The sequence below is a fragment of the Cupressus sempervirens genome, chromosome 6 (assembly GCF_028749045.1).
Source record: "Cupressus sempervirens isolate cs-2001-9-10 chromosome 6, ASM2874904v1, whole genome shotgun sequence".
Lineage (NCBI taxonomy): Eukaryota > Viridiplantae > Streptophyta > Pinopsida > Cupressales > Cupressaceae > Cupressus > Cupressus sempervirens.
Window position 1 is genome coordinate 435,914,615 of NC_143123.1, and position 12,821 is coordinate 435,927,435.

General features: G+C 32.7%; 1 protein-coding gene across 1 annotated transcript; it reads left to right on the forward strand.

Moving 5' to 3' along the window:
* The first annotated feature begins 744 nt into the window (after positions 1 to 744).
* On the forward strand, positions 745 to 1,502 carry LOC149552913 (endoribonuclease Dicer homolog 3-like). The gene is made up of 2 exons (XM_089790250.1): positions 745 to 804; positions 1,182 to 1,502. Exons 1-2 carry the CDS (start codon positions 745 to 747, stop codon positions 1,500 to 1,502), a joined length of 381 nt encoding a protein of 126 aa, XP_089646376.1.
* Positions 1,503 to 12,821: the final 11,319 nt, after the last annotated feature.

The window sequence follows — 12,821 nt, forward strand, 5'->3', positions numbered from 1 at the left end:
CTTAGTTAACCTTCATTGCGGGAGTAATATTGCTTAAATTGCCATCCACAGGGGTAAGAGGGTATTGGTGATAAAGAAGGGAGGGCAAGGTACACTGTTCTCTCCAACTGAATTGGCATCCTATAACTGGCCAGAGGCAGCATAGGGGGTGCGTTCACAAGGTAAGGTTGGCGATAAGTATTTCCGTATTGGGAAGACAGAGGAAATACAAGCTTGTGCCCGGAGACCAGTTTTCACAATTGAAGAATCAATGTCGATTCTTTCCTTTGCCAGGTTCATCTAGTTAGTAATATTTTATCATAGTACATTTGCAATTGTAAATAATGATAGGTTCCTCTTAGAAAATAAAGCAGGCTCCAAAGTATTTGATAAATTGTTGTACCTCAGTCGGGATAATTTTAGTAGTTCTTCAAATCAGAACCATTTACTAGCATCAGAGCTCGATTGCTAATTGTTTGACGAAATGTCAAACCTTTGAAGTTTAAGATTTTGGTGTTGGAGAAAGCAATAACCTGTCAGGGTTATTTCAGTGGTATCAGAGCCTGTTTGCCAACTATTTGACGAATTGCCATAGTACAATGTTGGGATTTAGTGACCTTTATAGCTAGGGTCATTTCAAGGTAGCTGTTAACAACGAGAACTTTGCTCAAGCAACAGTGAAACACAATATTCACAATTATCTTCGTCATAATTCAGATGAATTACAAAATAAAATATTAAAATTTGTTGAGGAATTTAAACAACATGGAGGTGGTGACTGCAAGTTTATATCATTTGGAGGAGGAATGCATGCTCCAAAGGCAAGTTAGTTAGTTTAACATTTGTGAGAATTCATCCTTGAATTTTTGTTTGATCAGCTCACTTTTTTTAAGTTATTGAAAGTTTTCTATAATGCTCAATAGCATGATTGAGGAGCCTTATTCTATGCATATTAATATAATTTATTGGACTGGAAGTCCATCTTGACTTTTTATTATTGAACATCAGAAGTACATAGATAGGTATACAATAAAAGATTTCCAGTGGGTATTTGTGTAATAAATTTCAATATATTTTATTGTTTGGTAATTAATTCCTGGATATATTATAGACATGTTATTAGCATTCCTCTTATTGCATGTTAAGATAAACGTTCACTTTGATTACAACTTATGTCATTTTACTATATTTCTTAAATGCAGGTACTAGGAGATATACTAGAAAGCATTTCAGGTGCAATATTAGTGGATACTCGACTAAAACTTGATGTTGTCTGGAAAAAACTAAAACCTATTTTGTCTCCCATTGTTACACCTGAAAACATGGAATTGCAACCACTACGGGAATTGCACGAACTCTGCTCTTACCACCATTATGAATTCTATGTGGCCACCACAAAGACAAGGAATGTTCATGTGGCCATTGTACAAATAAAGGTGAACGGACCAATTATATCTGGAGAAGGATCAAACGTGAAGAAGAAGTCTGCAAAAACTAAAGCTGCCAAACATGCATTGGCATAGTTGAAGGTATTTTCAAATTTTTTTGTCATTCTATTTCTCAGAGAGGGTTTAGCAAGGAGCCTTAGTGCGTACAGTCTTAGAAGCCTATCATAACCGAGAGATTAAGTTGTTTAATTGGTGAATCTAAATTTATTTTCACTGATCAATAGCATCACATGGACAAGCCTTATTATAATTGGGAATTCTTGATCCTGGAATGGTGGTTTTGTAAATAAGGTAATGGGAATATTTCATGGACGCTCAGTGGACATGACTGGGAATGAAGCCCTGCATGCATCTAATCTCATTGCTCAAGAAAACATGGTTTGTCTCTTATATAATGTTTATTTTAATTATTCTGGCTGAAATTTTTAATAGAAAAAGTTGTATTCAGTTAATGGAGATAATGTTTTATTGTTGGGCCAGATAACTGCTAGCAATACACAAGTAAATTCAGGAGAAGTGGATATGTTTGTTTCACTCGATCAGTTTCACAAAGAAAAAATACATGAGGAGATCTTATTTTGTTCTAGCAAATCAATGCAAGGTAAAGACCTGGATCTACTTCCACATATAAAATCCACTAACAAGCGTAAATTGGAAGAGGGAGAGGAAGGTGTGGGTATGATAGAAGAGCCTATACATGATTAAATCCATGGGAAAGTCTATGGTGATGGACATAATTATCTATGATAAGGGGAAAAGCTGTCCTTGGAAGTTAAGGATACAAGCACACTAGTCTTTTATTTTCTTTTACAATCTATACTAATAACTAAAGATACATATTTATAAAAATGAGCATCTTTTAGAGTTTTCTTTTATTTCTCTCCTACTTTCATTGCATAAGTTTCTTGGCCGTCAGTTGTAGTTATGTCTTAAGAACAGTTGAACTGTTAAAAGCATCACAAATTTATCATATATATTGAAATTTTTCATAATGTAAAAATAGGGAGAAATAAAGATTAAATAATACATTTATATTCTTCTAATTTGATAATTAAAAAATAATAATTTTTCTATGAGCTATTTAGATGGCTCAACAAGACTTCCAAATGAAGACGTTCTTCTGATTTGATAATTAAAAATAGCTATTTTGCCTTGAACTATTCAGATGGCTCAACAAGCATTCCAAATGAAGATGTAAAAAGTAATCTCCCAATGAAGAAGGCAAAATGTTGCCTCTCACATACACAACATTTATTAAGTGTAATCTTAGGTTTGAATATTTCTTCAAAATCTAAAGGACAATTTTAAATTTGAGTCATTGTTCTCATTATGATTTAGCTATATGTTATAATTATTTTAATTAATGATTATTAATGTTATTGGATGAGGGCTATCTTGTTTTTAAATAATGAATTAAAAAATTATTCACTGGCTAGCCAATATTTGTCCTTTCCAAAAAATAAATAAATTATAAACTAGCGCTTGTACTTTTGATTATGCCAGTCAAATGATGTCACTAAGTGCTGGCATGGAAATTTTGCAACATTTTGTGTGCAAAGTAAAACATTGGTAAGATAATTTATATTTTTATTATTTTCTCTTCCTTGGAACTAATGAAATACACATTGGTAGACTTTTCCTTCATTGAGGCTCATCTTGTCTTTTCAAGAATTTATTTTCTTTGCAAGTTTTACCAATATCTTGCACCCTTTTCATCTGTAGTGAATTTTATAGGCTCTTGGTTAAATGGCTTGTGCTTTTATTATCCTTCTTTAAAATAATGGGTGAAACATGAACATCGACATTGTTATTAATGAAGAACAAACTACTTCAATAATTTTCATCATTATATCATGTACATGAAATCTGCGAGCATTTGAAATATCAAATTTGTAGATCTAATGTAATGTCTACCCCTGATTTAATTTTCATGTTTTATTGCCATATTCTTTTAGTCTAGCTTTATGGTTATGTTTTATGACTGGCGGTGATTGATTACCAGATTTGATTGGATGTTATTTCATACTCAGTTTATATATCTGATGAGCTACTTGATGCTTAGTTATTTTATGTGTTCATGATTAGTCTTTTGATGATGATATGTGTATGTTCATATAGTGATTTCAGCTATTTTATGATGATAGTTTGATGTAGGAGCATCTTGCATTAGAAAATTATTGAAAAAAAAAAATTGTGGAGGAGAGAGAAAGTGACAAAAATTAGAGGAGAAATAATAAAAAAATTTAAAAAGGGGAAAAAGGATAAAAGAAAGAAAAAGAGAATTTCTATTTTTGATGTGCATAGGTGGCATAATAGAAAAAATAAAAAATAAATGGTTGTCATTCCATTTATCGAGGTGTGTGGGTAGAATTGTAGAAAGTTATGAATATTGTAGAAAGTTGTGAATATTGTAGAAGGTTGTGGAAGTTGTAGAAGGTTGTGGAGGAATTCTAGAAGCTTGTGGATAAGTCATGCATGGGGTGGTAAGTGCCTATTTAAGCAAGGCATATGAGCATTTATAATCAAGCTCAAGGAGTAGAAGCTCAAGGAGAAGCTTGAGAAGAAGGGAAAAGCTCAAGGAGTAGCTTGAGAAGTGGAAGCTCGAGAAGGAGAAACTCGAGGAGTAGAAGCTTGAGAAGTGGAAGCTTGAGAAGAAGGTGAAAGCTCAAGGAGTAGCTTGGGAAGTAGAAGCTTTGGAAGGAAAACTTGGAAAGGTGAAAGTTGTGGAAGATGAAGCTTGAAAAGCTTGGAAGGCTTCAAGGTGTGAAAGAGAAACAGAAAGTGAAGAGTGAGTTTTCCTGAGTCTATAGACAGAATGCCGAATGTGAGGTAGTTTACAGCAAGATTGTGATGGAGTTGTGAGTGTGTAGACAGAGCGCCGAATGTGAGGTAGTTTACACTTGGATCTTGGATAGTGTTTGTGAGAAGAGCTAGTGACTGCGGTTTAGAAACAAGAAGGTTGCTTGGTGACTTACGAGCACAAGTTGAGATCTTGGAGGTTTCTACCAGAGTGTGGATCTAGGCTAGCTTGGGTTTGGATTGGATCTTGAGAGATCTTGTTGCATTCTTTGTCATGAGTTGGTAAGGGTGTTGTGGCCCTTTGTCAGTGGTATCAAAGCATACCTTCGTAAGTGGTATCAGAGCAGTACTTCATCAAGTGGTATCAAAGTAGGATTTCCTGAGTGTACAAGCAAATCGTCAAAGTGTGAGGCAATTTGTACCAGGACCTTGGTTGGGTGAAGTTTATCAGAGTAGGAGTTCCTGAGTGTACAAGAAAATCGCCGAAGTGTGAGGTAGTTTGTACTAGGACTTTGGTTGGGTGAAGTTTATTAGAGTGGGAGTTCATGAGCATGTAAAAAAATCGCCAAAGCTAAGGCAGTTTGTACCAGGACCTTAGGAGGACATAAAGATTGATGGATGGGGAGATGGAAGACTGAACTTGTTGTGGCATGATCGTAGAGAGCTTGTGGATTACAAATCTATTATCCTAAACTTGTGATGTGGTTCTTGATTGTTTGCGTGAGGTGGCAGGTTACGATCTGACTTGCAAACAATTTGGTTGTCACAAGGAGTGTGGGAAGGATTTGTTGTAGAGGGTTTATGAAGATCTTGGAAGATGGCTCCAAGAGGATTGGACCCTAAGATGATTGCGAAAATCGATGATATAGTGGAGAGGAATTTTTTTAAGACGATTTCTTGATTGGATGATAGATTGGCTGATCAATTAAGGAGGTTCGTGAGAGAAGATGGCATGACAAGGTTGAAGTGGAAGAGGTTGGTTTTGTTGATCAGTTTGTGAAGCCTGATGCAGAACCTGCAGAGCAACTAGAGGTTGTTGATGAAGATATTCCTAATGTTGTTGATGTTGGGATAGAGGTTGGTTTTCATGATCAAATGGTTGAGTCTGACATGGAGATTGTGGAGCACTAGTTGTGGATGATCCAGTTGTTGTTGGTGGTGACTTGTATCTTGCAGAGCATCTTGTTGCCAGCAATGATGTTGCTAGTGTTGAGAGTTTGGCATGTGTTGATGGAGATCTAGATGTTGGTGCTGATATGGAGTTTGTTTTTGCTAATGTGGGGTTTGTTGCTGCAGGTATGAATTCACTAGTTGTTGATGTCGATGAGGGTTTTCTGTTGAAGCATTATGTTCAGTTTGTTTGTGGGAGTGAGCATGTTGATTGGATGGTTGAGATTCTAGTGTTTGATAGAGTAATGTAGATGTGGAAGATTTGCATGGTGGTTTTGTTGTCCCTGTTGAGGTGGAAACCTTTGGTGAAGATGAAGATGGTTGTAGACCTTTCTTTTTGGCGTCAAAGTGTGGGACACACTTTTCTATCTACCGAGGGAGTCTGATGCAGGAGCACCTTGCATTGGAAAATTATTGAAAATAAATAAATAAATAAAAATTGTGGAGGAGAGAGAAAGTGACAAAAATTAGAGGAGAAATAATAAAAAAATTTAAAAAGGGGAAAAAGGAGAAAAGAAAGAAAAAGAGAATTTCTATTTTCAAGGTGCATAGGTGGCATAATAGAAAAAATAAAAAATAAATGGTTGTCATTCCATTTATCGAGGTGTGTGGGTAGAATTCTAGAAAGTTATGAATATTGTAGAAAGCTGTGGATATTGTAGAAGGTTGTGGAAGTTGTAGAAGGTTGTGGAGGAATTCTAGAAGCTTGTGGATAAGTCATGCATGGGGTGGTAAGTGCCTATTTAAGCAAGGCATATGAGCATTTCAAATCAAGCTCAAGGAGTAGAAGCTCAAGGAGAAGCTTGAGAAGAAGGGAAAAGCTCAAGGAGTAGCTTGAGAAGTGGAAGCTCGAGAAGGAGAAGCTCGAGGAGTAGAAGCTTGAGAAGTGAAAGCTCGAGAAGACGGTGAAAACTCAAGGAGTAGCTTGGGAAGTAGAAGCTTTGGAAGGAAAGCTTGGAAAGGTGAAAGTTGTGGAAGGTGAAGCTTGGAAAGCTTGGAAGGCTTCAAGGTGTGAAAGAGAAACAGAAAGTGAAGAGTGAGTTTTCCTGAGTCTATAGACAGAGCACTGAATGTGAGGTAGTTTATAGCAGGATTATGATGGAGTTGTGAGTGTGTAGATAGAGCACCGAATGTAAGGTAGTTTACACTTGGATCTTGGATAGTGTTTGTGAGAAGAGCTAGTGACTGCGGTTTAGAAACAAGAAGGTTGCTTGGTGACTTACGAGCACAAGTTGAGATCTTGGAGGTTTATACTAGAGTGTGGATCTGGGCTACCTTGGGTTTGGATTGGATCTTGAGAGATCTTGTTGCATTCTTTGTCATGAGTTGGTAAGGGTGGTGTGGCCCTTTATAAGTGGTATCAGAGCGTACCTTCGTCAGTCATATCAGAGCAGTACTTCATCATAGTTACATGAATGATTTATATGCAATTTCTATTGTTACCTACCCCATACTTGCATGTGTATGGTGTACATGCATGTCTTACTTTACGGTTGACATTTCTGATGTAGTTGAGGGAGGCAGTCATAGTCATGTACTAGTCATGATCTACATGATGCACCACTCCTTGTCATTGTCTATTTACCATAGATTTATATGTATATGCATATACTTGGCTTTTATGTGGATTGCAAGTGTTGGGTATCAACTTCACTAAATTATTTGAATAAGCATGCCCTATTGCAGTTTCTCAATGGTAAAAGATGGGAGATAGTTCTTAAGTGCAAATCTGAACCCTAAGCAAATTGTACTATAAAGTAGGACAAGTATCTGAGTTATTTACCCTTCCGAATTTGTCAAGTGACACGAATCTAAAACTTTGATCCTTTGAGTTTGATTTAGTACTTTATCTTTAAAATGAGTTTTCTTTATAGTTTTGTGGGTTTATTGTGATTTTCAATTATAATTAAATCAAATGAAAAGATTATTAAATGATTTAAGTTAACAAAAAAATTATATTAAAAAATTAATTTTTAATTATATTTAATTAATTAAATAAATAAATATAAGAAATAAATTTAAAAAATTTAATTAAAGTTTTAATTTTGGCATAATTGTATTAATTTAATTTAATAATAATTTATTTAGGAGGTTTATCTTAATAATAAACTCTAAATATTATTATTAGTTAAATTAAAAAATATATTATTAAAAGTGTGATTATAAAAATGAAACCCTAATGGGAGAAAGCTCTTTATTAAGGAAATAGAGCTCATTTCTACACACATAGGTGGTTTGGAGGAGCAAATTTTGAGAAAGGGGGTTTTCAAGAAGACATGAATTCTTGTAAGCTTTGACCTTGGTTAGCATCAGATTGAGGTAGGACCTTGTTGAGATTTGCACAATAATTTTCCTTCAAAATTTATCTATCTTCTCCGTGTTTGTTATAGATCTGCCTTCAGAAATAATTTTGGTTGAAACCCTTGTTAAAATTTATGTTCTTTATTATTGAAAAAAATCTATGAATGAAATCAAATTGGAAATCCTTGATTGAGAAATCCTTTTTTTTAAAAATTGGATTGATTTTGGAAATTATGATTAGGATGGGGTTTAGAAAATCAAACTAAATTTAGTTATTAAATTTGATTGTTTTTATTTTGTTGTCCTATCAGGATTAAAATTAATATCTATAATAAAACAGAGGGGTTGCTGAAAATTATCCGTATACCATGCCTTTACTGAGTTTTATAAAAATACTATTGTTAAATGAAGTAGGGAGATTTGCTTTTATTCAAGTGAATTTATTAATAAAAAATAAATTTATAAATAAGGAGAGAGGAGGCCCTATGACCTCCCCCCTCGACTATGATGGTAGGCACGCTGCCAAGGCAGTGAGCTGCCAAAGCAGTCAGGCCACTTGCGGCCTTCACCCATGGGGTTGCTATATGAAATCACATAAATTTGTATTATTATGTTTTTTTATAATTAGACTATTATTATTATTATCACCACCATTATTATTAATTGTTATATTATTTTAATATTAATGATTATTATTATTAATAAATTAATATATATTATTTTGTTAATAATTTAATAATAATCATTATTAATAACTTAATAATTATTACTAAAATTTTAATAATAATTCTTAATTATCAAATGTTCATATATGCTTTTAAAATCTAAATAAATTTTTCTTTTAAAATTTTTAGAATGTTATTTTGGAAAGGGTAAAGTTAATATGTAAATGATTTTATACTAAATTTGAAAACCATAGTAAATATAACACTTGATGAATAAAAAATGGCAAACCTCGTGATAGTATCAAATTTGCTGAAGAGTAGGAAAATCTTGATTAACAAAAAAGTGATCAATACCTATCATCAACAACCATGACTGATAAGATAACAAGAAAGATAGAAATAAAAAAAAATATGGAACCATAGTAATGCCCTATAATGGAGCAAATCATGTTAAAAAATAAATTTTACATCCTAATAGAAAGGCATGAAGAGCGCATCAAAGAAATAGTGGTTGACTATAGGAAAAATGATTCAAGAATATCTAAGAAAATCATCTTCAAGACAAACAAGTAGATTAATCAAAGGCAAAAAATGGATGAAAAGGAAGGATGGAGGTAGGTTCAACCCCGGAAGTAGAAAAGCTCAATACAAAATTTTCAAAAAAGGGATCAAGGGGGGCCAAACAAAAATCTAGATGAAAACAACGACGAAAACTAGAGAAAGTAGACCGTCTTTGGAAAAACTAGGTATGCAAAAGAGATACAAATGTTGAAGGAAAAATTGGGAAGGATAGCCCCTAAAATCCTAACCCTAAACTAGTCTAATCCCTATTTTTGCCAAACCCTCTTTTATTTCCAAAGCCAATAGTGTCCCATTAAATCTCAACTCTAAAATTAAAACCCAACATCCAGTACCAAATCTCAGGGAGGAGAAAACATCAAAACCACTTCACCCTAGATTCCAATTTGGGGAATTTCAGTATGACAAAATAGTCAATCAATCGCAACAAAATCATGAATCAGAAACAAAAATGGATAACACAATAATCATAAGTGATAAAAAGATAGGATAAAAATAGTTTGAATGTGAAAGAAGTGGACTATATGCTATCTGGATAGGCACACACAAAGACCAAACTGGATGAAATGGCTCAAATCAATGGACATGAATCAGGTAAGTATATTCCCCCTTTTGGATTCTTTAATTTATATAAATTGCAAAGATGTAAAATTTAGAACATATTTTCTTAAAAGAGAATTAAAAATTAAAAATGGTTATAGTTTAAACTTTGTAAAATAGAAGCCAAATTTCAATGATATAGAAATTAAAAATCTCAATATAACTAAGTGGGTATAATTAAAAAAGGTTCTAGTAGAACTATGTGACATAGACATATTCATTAAGATTGGAGAAAACCTAGGAGGAATAAAAGAATTTGAATGACATCATTCGAAAACAACCAATGTGAAATTACTAGTTAGCCCCAAACCAGATAGTGATGAACAAGATCAAATCAAAATAATAACAAATCGTTCAATTTATACAATCAAATACATGGTCTATACTAGGAAAATTAGATATGTTAATTATCTTTAAAAAGGAATAAGAAAAACATCAACCTACAAATATTTTGAGGAAGTAAGAAAAGAAGATCATGTAGAGATTCACACCATAGAAGAGGTAAATGCAGAAGAGAAATTGAGGAAACAAGAGAAAAAAGTAAGAGCACAAAATAAAATAGACAACATAATTATTGCAAACAACAAAGAGACTGAAGAAGGGGAGATTACAGAGCCTGAAATCATCTAGAATGTTCTTAGAAGTATAGTAATGAAATGAAAAATAGTAGAGGAAGAAGATGTCAACTAAGCAACTCAAAGGAGATTTAGGGAAGGATTCTAACTACTGAATGTACTACGAAGAAAAGTTGAAAATCTAAGAGAAGAACCTAGGCATTCAAAGTCTAGAGGAGAACATCAGATAAATTAAAAAAATCAATGAGGATATAACTCTAAGAATTAATGACATCATAGATCAAATAGAAATTATGTGGACATTAAAAGATGCATAAAAAGATATAACTCCTTATAAAAAGAGAGAGGAGCAAGCGAATAGGTGTACATAGAATAAATAAAAGGATATCCAATAGAATGAACAAGATCAAACTCAGAGAGAACACTTTGATAGTGAAGAAGATAAGGAAAAAGAGAAAAATCAGAGAATAGAGAAGGCAAAAAAATCTTGGCTAACACCTAAAAATGCAGATAGAAGTAGATAAGAACAATCCAAAGAAAAAAAACAATGGAAGAACTCATAGAAGTAACTAGTGAAACAAATGGTGAATGGAATGATACTATTCCTCCAAAAAATTCAAGCCAATGGTGTATTATCACAATAAAAAAAAGAGCCAAAAAAAGAAAGCTATAAATTTTGAGAAACCCCAAAGAACTGAGGTGATCCTTTCAGAACACAAAAAAACACAAATGAAGAAAATGAAGAAACAATAGCAAACAAAGTAAAAGTTTGGAGTATAGAGGACTATGGGTAGTCACAGAGAACCTAGAACAAAGTAATGATCAAAATACTGATAAACAGGTTAAGACAAACTTAAGGCAGAAATGTGAAGAATATGACATAATGATGGATTCAAAACAAAGAATTATAGAAGAATTAGATGATTAGGAAAATGGACAAAATTAAAAACAAAGGATACAAAACAAAGAGCAGATGAATTTAGAAAAATAGATAATAAAAGAGATGGAAAGAGAAAAGGAAGAGGAAGAAGAAGGAAGGCAAACAAAAAGTATTAGCAATGCAAATGAAAATCTAGAATATTTAGGCATATCCATCAACCAAGAAGGTATTAAAACTCCTAAATGTGATAAGAAAAAGATGAAGAGAGGAAGGAAATCCCTAAATGAGATGAGAGAAGTAGATGGTTAGGAAAAGGAACAAAAAAATATTTGTCAGATTCTTAAAGTAGGGAAGGGGAAGAGCCTTCCTGGGACAGTATGAGAATGAAAACTTAGAATGGTAGGGGTCTCAATGCTCCTAGAAAAAAATGATTAATAAAAAGAAACTTAACACAATTTGAATAAAAAATTATATTAATGCAAAAAACTAAACAAAACAAAGAGGAAGGTATAAAACTAAGTAAGAAAATAGGTAGTTGGAACATAATCTTACAAGAATCAAAAGAGCATTAGGAAGATTAGGAATAATTTGGAATCCAAGAAAGATTAATTTAGACTTAATGAAATCTAATCAATACTGGATGATCTATAAAGTTAAGAGCATCAGAAATGATTTACAAATAATACTAATAAATATATATGGCCCAACTCAAAGTGTAGATAAAAAATAGTTATGGGAAGAAGTTATCCTATTTATGAGAGAGCATAATAACAACAATATATTAATAGGGAGAGATTTTAATGTAATCTTAAGTCTAGATGAAAAATATGGAGGGATGTATTATACCTCGCAAGTCTCCAAAGATTTCAAAAATTGGATAGAAATGAGTAAATTATTAGATATCCCCTCTAATAAGGAACATGCACTTGGAACAATAGAAGGGAAAACTTCACTTATATAGCAGAAAAATTGGACAGATTCTTCCTTAAAGGAGAATTAAGAAACATAGATAGGGATTTAGAATCAACCATTTTGCCTATACTAGGATTAGACCATTACCTAGTAAGAATCAAATTATTTGAACCTAAGAAGCCTCATTTAAATTCCTTTAAGTGCAAAAAAATGTGGTTCCTTGATGACAACTTTATGGATTAGATTGAGTATGGTGGAAGTGAGGTAACTTTAAAGGATCTAAAATGTTCTATTTTGTGGAAAAAATCAAAATGTTAAAAGAGAATATTCTTAAATGGAATAAAAATCAATTTAAGAATATCTTTAAAGAAAAATTAGGTAATGAAGAAAATCTAAAAAGTCTTAATGAAGAAATAATAAAAAGGGGAATGGATAATGAAAAATATATAAAGGAAAAAGAGATGCTAACAAAAGAAGAGGAGATATTAACAAAAGAAGAAATACATTGGAGACAAAAAGCAAGAGAAACTTGGTTAACAGTAGGGGACCACAATACAAAATTCTTTCATAATAGCACTATATTTAAAAGATCCAGAAATAAGATTATAAAAGTCAAAGACCCGGTAGGGACTAAAGTTGAAAATCCTAAAGAGATAGCAAAAATATTTATAAATTATTTTTTAAAACATTCTGAATAATAATGGAAGCTCAAATAGAACTGCACAAATTAAAAATGCTAGAATCAATTCCAAAAAATAGTAACTTAAGAAGACAAGAAGTGACTAAACAAATCCATAATCATAGAAGAAGTTAAATCAACCTTGTTTAGCATGAAGCTAGACAAATCCCTAGGGCCAGATGGATTTCAAACTTTCTTTTATAAAAAACTGTTGGGATATTATCAGGATAGATT